At 42.9% G+C, this 10028-nt stretch overlaps 1 protein-coding gene across 7 annotated transcripts in view; it reads left to right on the forward strand.

Annotated features, from left to right (window-relative positions):
• LOC135899594 (uncharacterized) overlaps positions 1-7443 on the forward strand; it is a 226049-nt gene extending 218606 nt beyond the window's left edge. For 4 of the 7 annotated variants that reach the window (XM_070537563.1, XM_070537568.1, XM_070537567.1 and 1 more), the window contains one exon: positions 1574-2294. In XM_070537563.1, the coding sequence (XP_070393664.1) occupies positions 1574-1931 (358 nt within the window). In that variant the 3' untranslated portion in view covers positions 1932-2294. Of the gene's footprint in view, positions 1-1573; positions 2295-3037; positions 3093-7387 lie in introns of those variants that run through there. The other 3 variants (XM_070537564.1, XM_070537566.1, XM_070537565.1) reach the window with 2 other exon arrangements.
• Positions 7444-10028: the final 2585 nt, after the last annotated feature.

A 10028-nucleotide genomic window follows, 5' to 3' on the forward strand; every position in this document is an offset into this window, starting at 1 on the left:
GCAATCAAAGGCTGTCGTTCGCGCTAAAGTCTACTGGACAATAACAGGACCGTGTCGGTGACTGTGACAGGCTGATCCGATTTCTCACGCTAGTGTTCGTCATTGCTGTCCCTTCGCCTGTTTTTCTTTCTCAGTTATTCCTTTGAAGCTTTTCCTTGCTTGTGAGCGCAAAAGGCAACAAAACACCTGCTATTATATATTCCGACTGTTTTCTCAGCCTTACATCCGTTTTCATATATCTGTCTTGCTTCAAGCTGGGTTATACTATACCAGCACCATTGATTTTACAAACTTCAGAAACCACCCTAACCATATGGGTCATTCCTTTTGTTTAACAGTTGCCGTTCATGTGCTATTCCTTGAAAGCATCTCCGCAGATGGCCTCCCTTGAGCTATATCATCTTCCGTCCTGTAAATAAACGCGACCCATCGTCACATGCCTTCAAACAAAAAAACAGTGCAAGAAGAACTTATGATTTAATAGAATATGGCCGGAATTCCTAGTTTTATAAGCCATAAATAGCCACAGGTATCGTTACGAAATACATTTTATTCGTTGAACAAAAAACTATGCTTGAGTTCTGAAAATGTCGCGAGTGGCGATTTTTTTGCTCTTTGGAGCCGTTTCAAGCAGCCATCGCCTGTCGTAGCTCTAGACGTGATAGTTTTCACTCACATAGTAAAGCTACTAGCGAGTTCCTGAATCTTTACTGACTCATGGGCAGCCTTGCAGTGATTAAAGTATCCACGTACCAATAGGCAGCTTATCAACTACACAAGCTGTCCGCGCACCGAACCCTGTGGTATGAAGCACAGCGTTGTTCTGCGATGGCTGCTCTTCTCACTGCGGAGTAGCAGGCAATGTACACGCAGACCGAGCTGATGATTGAGCGCACAAAAACTCTACAGAGCAAATTTCTTTGTGATTGATCAGCCTTTGTGCCTTGTTTTACGTGGCGCTCGCATCGGGATGTCTGTAGCTGTCTGTATTGGACCGACTTTGAGCTGCAGTGCGAACCTACTCCCGCTTGAGACTCAATGTGAGAATTTCGAGTGACATGTGGCCTTGACAAACGTGATATGGCGTGTTTACAACGTAATCGGGGAAATGTTTTCAATACAAATGGACCAATTAATCTGCCATTGCAGCCTATTTACATTTTGCTTACCAGCCCTAATTTCCGAACTGAATATATATACATGGAAAGTTATCGCATTCCTGTGTCGCTTCCTCACGTCCTCCCCACTGCACTTTTTCTATATACTACCCATGTTAGGCTATGCCGTTTGCCTATCACAAGGCCTTCGCACAGGAACTGACAAAAAATATCGAGGCAAATTATTTTACGCAATTGAGGGAGTCCAAAATTCTCTCCGAGAACACTTTCCTGGTGATTAAGCAGTACTTGTCCTAAGATGGTTACTACTATTCTACTATGCGTAAGGAATGTACAGTTTTTTTATCTTAACCGGTACAAATTGAGCCCAACAAGCATCACGTTGCAACTTTACGTGTACTTACGCTCCAGTAATTTCGTTTGTAATGAGACCGACCGCTGCAAAATTATTGCAGGGACGACGAAAGCGATGTTGCCCAACATAGAAATGGAGGTCCTTCGGAGACTCCACAAGGAATTTGGCGAGGCTCGCAAGACTGCGGCCTACGAGGGAAACATTCCTATCCAGCCTACTCCTCGCGCGACAGTGAGCCGAAAGCACCGACAGACAATGCAGCTGCGAAGTTCCAGCGACTAACCGACGTGGAAGGTAATTACCATAGATGCGTACCAACTGGGTCGACGACAAAGTTTTACAGCCATTACATGAGATCCGTCGCTAAGGCTATCGGCGGGAAAACACGTTGTTCGTACCGCGTCATCGCATCCTCTCCACCAACTCCGAAACGAGGACTCTTCGGCTGCGTCCTCTAAGCGGAAACCTAGTTTGCTTGCGATGCGGCTTAGCAGTAAGTGATAGAGTGACTGAATTTCTCAACGTTTAGACCAGCATTCATTCAGATGCATTCATTTTATATATACAATGATACACTGCTTAATCGAGCATCATTGAAACAAACATCTCAATCTGAACTAACAGTTGCGAAATTTCTGTGCCGAAAGGAAGTTCACGTAAAGTGGCGTATGTTTTTCGTTCTAACAGCAACATTGTTTACCTGCCTTTTCTTAAAGTAGCTGTTGTCGAACGGGAAAGTAGGTTACATGTATCAGATCTCGCTATTCCAATGCACAGTTAAAGGACTGAAGCTTGTCCTTTCCCCAGATAACACGTACACATGTTCCACATACACAGTTGCATACTATAAAGAATGTCTGCACTTACGGTAATAAAGGTTGCTGTCAACTGTAAAATAGAATACACTATACAGTTTCCAGTTATCTACATGTGCTCGTAGCAGCTTTCTACTAGCTCAAATGAGAGACTCGGTACCTTTCCTTGGTGCTACAACGTAAAGCTATTTTAAACCTGTCTCTATTCTAATTCTGTCACTAGGCTCCCACGATTGGCAGATTTTTTTTTCAGGCCACCCCAACTTTGCCTGTCGATCACGCGACGTCACGAAAGCCGTGAAAACTTCCCATCTGATATGATGCGTAAAGATTTATTATGCATAACCAGACCAGAAAAAAATAGAAAGAATTATTTACAATTCTATGCCTTTTTTCCATTAGCCCACCACTGCTGGTCAATTTTTTTCGGGCTGCACTCCCTAACTCACTACGTGATAGTGACGTTGTACACACTAAAGATGATAGTATCCAGAACAAAACTGTTTATATTTTTTTTCGAAATAGACGTTTCTTTTTTCTTGAAATAACCAGACATTACCCACTTTCGAAAGGAATAAAAGATGGCTGCCCGCCAACCGCTCCGTCACTGGCTACTCAGAGCTGCCGAGGAGAATGAATGCCTCCGCGTATAATGAAAAAAAAAATTGCATGGCAGTATAATGTTGTCTTGCCCTTTCGGCCCTTATACTACGACGGTCTGCCATTTCTTTGATGTGGATCCGTTCCAGTATATTTATAACCTTCCACTGCGCACCACTGCTGTTTCCGACCAGTCACCGCAAGCTAATCAAAGGGAAGTGGTCCAATCGCAGACGCCAGCACCGCCCTCCTCATCCGGTTATCTACAGTCTCTGTGCCAGCTCAGATCTACCGAAACCCTCCCCACTTCCAATTATAAGAAATTAGATAAATATATAATTACTTAGATAATTAGGTAATATATATTAGAAATAGATAAAATTAGATAATTAGCCAATTTGATAAGAAAAATCTGCCATGGTAGATAATGCTATTTGCTTTCAAAACAAACAAAAGTTACCTCCTAAAAACATGGAGAACGTTTGGCTGGGCTGCTCAGACAACGCTGCGGCTCACCACCCGACGCTTTCGTCGGCGGTTACGTAAATTTGACGTCACGAGACTGGAATAAATTCAGAATGGAATAGTTTTGCGTTATAGGACCCAATGTCCGGTTCGTCCAGAAGAAATGAAATACCTTCATTCCATGCACACCTGCCTATCGACAGCGTCCACTAACGTGGACTCGTTTTTTTTTTTTTACCATTTCAGCATGTAAAAGTACAGGCACACCAGGCAAAAACCAACACCAAGTGTTCTATGGTTGATACGGAAAAAGGAAATCTTAATATGGTTAAATATTATGAGCGATAAAAGTGAAGCGCTTAGGGAAAAAATTGCTTCTTTTAAACGTGTTAGGATCAAAACAGAATTCCTTGTGTCTGACTTGAAGTTATATTTATTTGAGCAGCTTCATGGGTGATCCCCTGGAGTCCCATCAGGTGAAGTTTTATGTGGGGCCCCGGCTTTTTATTACATTTGTCCTCTTCGTATTCTCAGTTGCCCACTCTCTAGCGAAATGTTGCGGTGTTGAGATCTCGCACGATTTTGAGACCACACAGCTTAAAGAAATAAAACGATCAGAGCGAATTCACCATCCCCCTTTTCTATACAACCACTATAATTCCACGTTTCTGCTAGCGCGAGCTTGAGTGCCTTTCATCTCGCGTGTAAATTAATTATGTTTAACGGCCGCCCGTGAGCAATAAATAAATTCTGATTTTAACAGTTGTTGGTTTTTTTAAGCACTGCAAGCTGGCGATGGCTTGAATCATTAATCAAGAGCAATGAGCAGCAGACGAAAGCGCGGGCGAAATCTGCAGCCACTTCGTCCTGAATGTTCATATTACTCTATTTACATATTAACCCCCCCCCCTCTCCATTCATTACGGTTACAAATTGTTGGTTTCTTAAGCGTAACTTCTAATTACGCAACCTTACAAAGCTGAATCAATACTGTGCGCATTGACGGTTTCTCGGAATCTTTTGCAGCTAGCACATACTTGTTCGAAAATTCCCTCGGACTTCCTACAGAGACCGGTTGATGAGTCTAAATTAATTTTTTGTACGTTAGTAACGGTCGTTGGGAGTGAGGAAGCCGTAACTCAATATATGATCCGTTACTTCCGCCCCCGAGTTTGCTCGACGAACCAACCTTTTCGGTTACCGTGGGACGGTCTTCAGTGTGAGCTTTATTACTGTGCTTCACGCCCAGTATATACCATCACCGGGGCTCAGAATCACTACGATCTTACTGTTTTGCGCCTTATTGGCATCGTGCCTTAGTAAAACTTGCATAAATTACCAAAAAAATTACTACAACAAAGATAACAAAAATATAGACGACAGCAAATAACAGAGAGCGACGAAGTGCTCATTAATGTACCGCTCGCTTCTGATGAGAGGCTTGTCTGTGGCAATCTTCTCGTACGTTATCGTCATTGCGGCGCACGTGTTACTGATTCGTCATGACCCTTACCCAGCCTCTGGCAAATCATTCGAGCTTCAGAAACAAGAAACTTTCAAGAGAAGCGGCGACCTTGCAGAGGGTGCAGCGGCTCATGGGACTACCTTCGAAACGCTCTAGGCACGGGGGAGGGTGAACAGGGTCCAATTAAGATAAAGAAGCAGGCGAAGTGTGTGGTGACAAATTACACAAGTGAATACTTTGGTAGCTGCTCGAAAATACAGCAATCATGAGATATTATGTGCAAATTCTAACGATGAAGGTAACAATGCGATGAGAGCTGCGCCAATATGCAACTGTTGTGAAATAGGCAGCGACGGTGGCCATCATAAGAGAAAGCGTATCCCAGACGCCATATTTCACTGCAGCCGTCGGGAAGTCGGGACCATTCATCATCATCATCATCATCATCAGCAGCAGCAGCAGCAGCAGCCTGGTTACGCCCACTGCAGGGCAAAGGCCTCTCCCATATTTCTCCAACAACCCCGGTCATGTACTAATTGTGGCCATGCCGTCCCTGCAAACTTCTTAATCTCATCCGCCCACCCAACTTTCTGCCGTCCCCTGCTACGCTTCCCTTCCCTTGGAACCCAGTGCGTAACCCTTAATGACCATCGGTTATCTTCCCTCCTCATTACATGTCCTGCCCATGCCCATTTCTTTTTCTTGATTTCAACTAAGATGTCATTAACTCGCGTTTGTTCCCTCACCCAATCTGCTCTTTTCTTATCCTTTAACGTTACACCTATCCTTCTTCTTTCCATAGGTCGTCGCGTCGTCCTCAATTTGAGTAGAACCTGTCTGCACGACATCCAGCAAACAGCGTACGACGTGGGATAAAGTGACTGCTCGGAAAGTAGCTAGAGCCAAAGTGTAAGCTCGGAAAGTAGCTAGAGCCAAAGTGTAATCCTGGCGAAGCACGCGCTATTATAGTGAATAAGGCTTCAGTACGTGGCCTTGATTTCTGCGAAGTGACCCGCGTGACCTCGTGCTCTCTTGACGACAAGACGAATTAGCTGCCAGGCAATCTCACTTTAACTAAATAGAATTTCAGGATGAATATTTAATGCACGGCCACCATGCTGGAGTCTGGCGTGTCGGATAGTTACCCGCTTTAAGGAGTGTGTGTTGTGGTTGAGGAGTTGGGCGTCATACAGAGGGACGCACTCTAGCCTACGCTGCCGACGCGTCTCTAAATGGGTAGCTGGCCTACGCTACGGGGACGTTACATGAAGACTAAACAAGCCCACGCCGTCGTACGTTCCGTCTTGACAAGAGTTGTTTCCTTGGTGATGAGTACGAGGTTGGTATGTTATAGGAACAGAAGTTTTACTTATATATATATATATATATATATATATATATATATATATATATATATATATATATATATATATATATATATATATATATATATATATATATATATACATATATATATATATATATATATATATATATATATATATATATATATATATATATATATATATATATATATATATATATATATATATATATATATATATATAGAATGATTAGGCCAGCTTGTTCACAAGCAAAGAAACAATCTCGTACTTACCGTAGTAAAGGGCGCAGTACATTCTACCACGCAGCTCTGTCGTTCTCAGAGAATAAGGAAAATCATTCTGAAGGAACACACACAGGATGTATTTTATAAAAACATTCCGTCTTCCCTAGATCATTAGCGACCCGCGCGGCTGCTTAGTGGCTATGGTGTTAGTCTGCTAAGCACGAAGTCGCGGGATCTAATCCAGGCCACGGTGGCCGCATTTCGATGGGGGCCAAATGCGAAAACAACCGCGTACTTATATTTAGGTGTGCGTTAAACAACCCCAGGTGGTCCAAATTTCTGGAGTTCCTCGATACGGCATGCCTCATAATCAGATCGTGGTTTTTGGCACGTAACACCTAATATTGAAATTTAGATCACTAGCTAAGGGAACTGGTCATGCCACCATCGGCCAATAAGAATGGTCGAACCATTCGCAGCATCCCATCCTCGGTGTCGCATCACCCCACCAGACACCAGAAGAAGCAGTCGACGACTGTTCTATCGGGCGGACATTGGCTGCTTACAGCAGTTAGCTGAGCCAGGAACTCATGGTCATTACCCTTGTCCCAGAATAGAGCAGTTGTAGGTACCTCGATCAGACGTTGACCTCGCAGACTGACCCACCGTCGTCTAGGTGTAACGGCTAATATAACACCACTTTCATGACCTTTGCGTTTGGTCTTCGGCTCATACGCCAAACCGCACACTAACCGACTGCCTCCGCGCCATATTATCCTGCACCTGGGCAACTTGTACTGCTTTAGCCAAACGACACAGGCAAGAAAGGTTATATGCATCTGAAGTCATACGCTTAAGTCTATCTGCAGGGTGCAAATAATGGTGCAGCTGGTGGTTGAGGTGTAAAGTTGTTGCTCCTTTCTCTCCAAGCATAGTTTAGAACAATACAGTAATTAAGGCACTTAAGCCGACGATGCATTGAATTCCTGTTTCATGCAGGTATCCGGCTTCGGGTTTCGGTTAGCCGATCACACGTGGCGGCCGCATTGCAGTGGTAAGGAGCCCCAAGTGGTCAAAATTATTCTGTACATGTGGCAAACACTGCAGTGATATTGTCAAAGACGTTTAGGCAGAGCAATTTCCGACCTTCATTGCCAGGATAAACCAGCCTGTGTCTACGGCCCACCACAACTACCACCACAATCCGAAGTACCCCACTTCGGGGTGCCTCTTTATCATATCGTCGTTTTGGCACATAGAACCGCAGAATTTCTTTTCTTTAGCCGATCACACTCAACTTTATTTACGGCTTCATTGGCAAAACACATATGCCTTATGTAGAAAAATTTATATGTGCTGAAGTATTCAAGAAGCTATGTCATTCTGCTGATTAGCACGCGCTCGTGGCGTCAATTTGTGGTTCCAATGGTCGTATTTCGAAGTGTGCTTGATAAAATGACACGGTTAGTCTGAAATTTTGGTGCGTGTTAATGAATCACAGATTGTCCAAGTTAACTCCAGGCCTCTACAATGGCGCACCTCGTAAACTGCGTGATCCTTCGGAACCTTAATTCTATTATTCGGCGAACCAATCTTTGGGTTTCGGTCACCCATAAGTAAACAGCGCGCCCACATAAGATAACAATGAACTTAAGTGAATTAGCATTTGCAAATTGTTTAAACATACTTCTTCAACACACCCCGAGAGGGACGTAACGGGTATGCTCAGCATTCGGATGTCACTAGCTTTCATATGTCACTGGCCCGTCCTTGAAAGTTCAGAATGCGATAAAAATATTCTACTATACTGACGCTAGCACGACCAAAGTTTAAATATTGTGTGATAGCTATGGCAGTATTCTAACAACATGTTCTATTTATTTATCACATACTGCGGACGGAATATGGTCCAAGCAGGAGAGGCAGAATAAAAAAAGGACGAAAAGATTCGACCTTGAAAAAAAGCATGCGTATCGACAAAAGGACAACAAAAATTGACGATGCATGCTTATACAAAAATGAACGAGATATTGCACGCATAAGAAAAAAAAGCCATAAAAGAAGAGAAGCAACGTGCAACGTTAACATAGAACATCACAGACAATGCTTTCTGACGGTCCAAGTCACTCATCAGGAGCAAGGAGCAGCGAATCATGCGGCAGTGCATTCCAATCTATGATTGTATTTTGGAAAAATGAATACCTATAAAGATTTATGCGAGCAAAAATAGGTTCAAGAAGGTGTTGATGCCGACAAGATTTCTCAAATGGTTGTTTAGATATGTATTTTGGGGATCAATGCCTAGTTAGAAAAATAGACGTGGTTAAGAAACTTAATTATAGGTAGCCTTCTGTGTTCTTTTAAACATTCTACCTTTCCTTCCTGCAGCATAGCAGGCGGAGAGTCCCGGAGTTTATAGCTGTTATATATAAAACGAGCCACTAATCTTTGCATTTTTTCTATTTTTTCTATATGTACCGTTGTTTGAGGGTCCCACACAATACTTGCGTGCTCTAGAGAAGGTCTTACTATGGCTTTCCAGGGAAAACACGGGGAATGCGGGAGATGGAAATTCAAGACGATGAGCAAAACGAGAACAAGGTGAAAGCGATGAGCAAAATGAGAACAAGGTGAAAGCGTTGGCTCCTGCTTTAACCTTGTTCTCGTTTTGCTCATCGTCTTACTATGGCTTTAAAATTGTACGCCTTGTTTCTTAGTTAGTTTGATGATTTTCTTAATTTATCTCTGATCTCAACATAGATGATGGTATTCTTCATCTATGTTGAGATCAGACAGTAAAGTACAGTTGTACTTATTCTTTTTTTATTATTATTAATGCATACAGCAGTGAAGTGCCGAGAAACAGTGGCTGCCACTAATATTTCCGCGCAGTTTCATCTGCGGAAAATATAGATCAAGCACCATACTTGTCTTCCTCGTGGCACCGTTTTTCCTGCAGAGAATAATTATTTATCCAGATTTAGGAATCCCGCTGCCTTACTTACTGCTATTCAAGTCATGCCTGCTTTGTTTGTTTTGTGTTGATGAAAGTGTGTGTTTGATTAGCCTATCTTAGTACACCGATAATTTTGTTCTTAATAACTCTACCGACAACATCCTGACTCTAGCGACAACATGACAATATCTCCCACTGCTGTCAAGAGACAGTGATTACCGCAAATTAAAACATCAGCCTAACTTGGGCTATATGAGCAATTGCTTCGCTGCGACTGAAAAACTAAAACGAAAAAAATAAAGAACGCGCCGAAATGCATTTTTTGTTCGGTCGCAATACCACGGCTACTATCGCTGTATTAGTTTCTGCCAACGGTGCGAAAGTTCTTCCAAGTGACATTCGGCAAATGCAAACGAACTGACGCGTTGAAACGAGATACGGTGCCTCAGTCAATATTTCGTCGTTGTTACCAAGAAGTCGTGCGATCGCAGCCTTGCAAAGTATACCATCCGCGTTTTTTGTTTCTGTTCTTCTGACTAATAAATATGTTAGTAGTACCATTAGCCAACAAAATTACAACCTTCCAACAAGTTCGAAGCTTCAACAGAACAGCGAAGCATCCCAAGTACACAGCTTTCTACATACAGCGTTTGACTCGAAACGCATTCCTGCCGACGACAGTAA

This window comes from Dermacentor albipictus, chromosome 4 (genome assembly GCF_038994185.2).
Source record: "Dermacentor albipictus isolate Rhodes 1998 colony chromosome 4, USDA_Dalb.pri_finalv2, whole genome shotgun sequence".
Lineage (NCBI taxonomy): Eukaryota > Metazoa > Arthropoda > Arachnida > Ixodida > Ixodidae > Dermacentor > Dermacentor albipictus.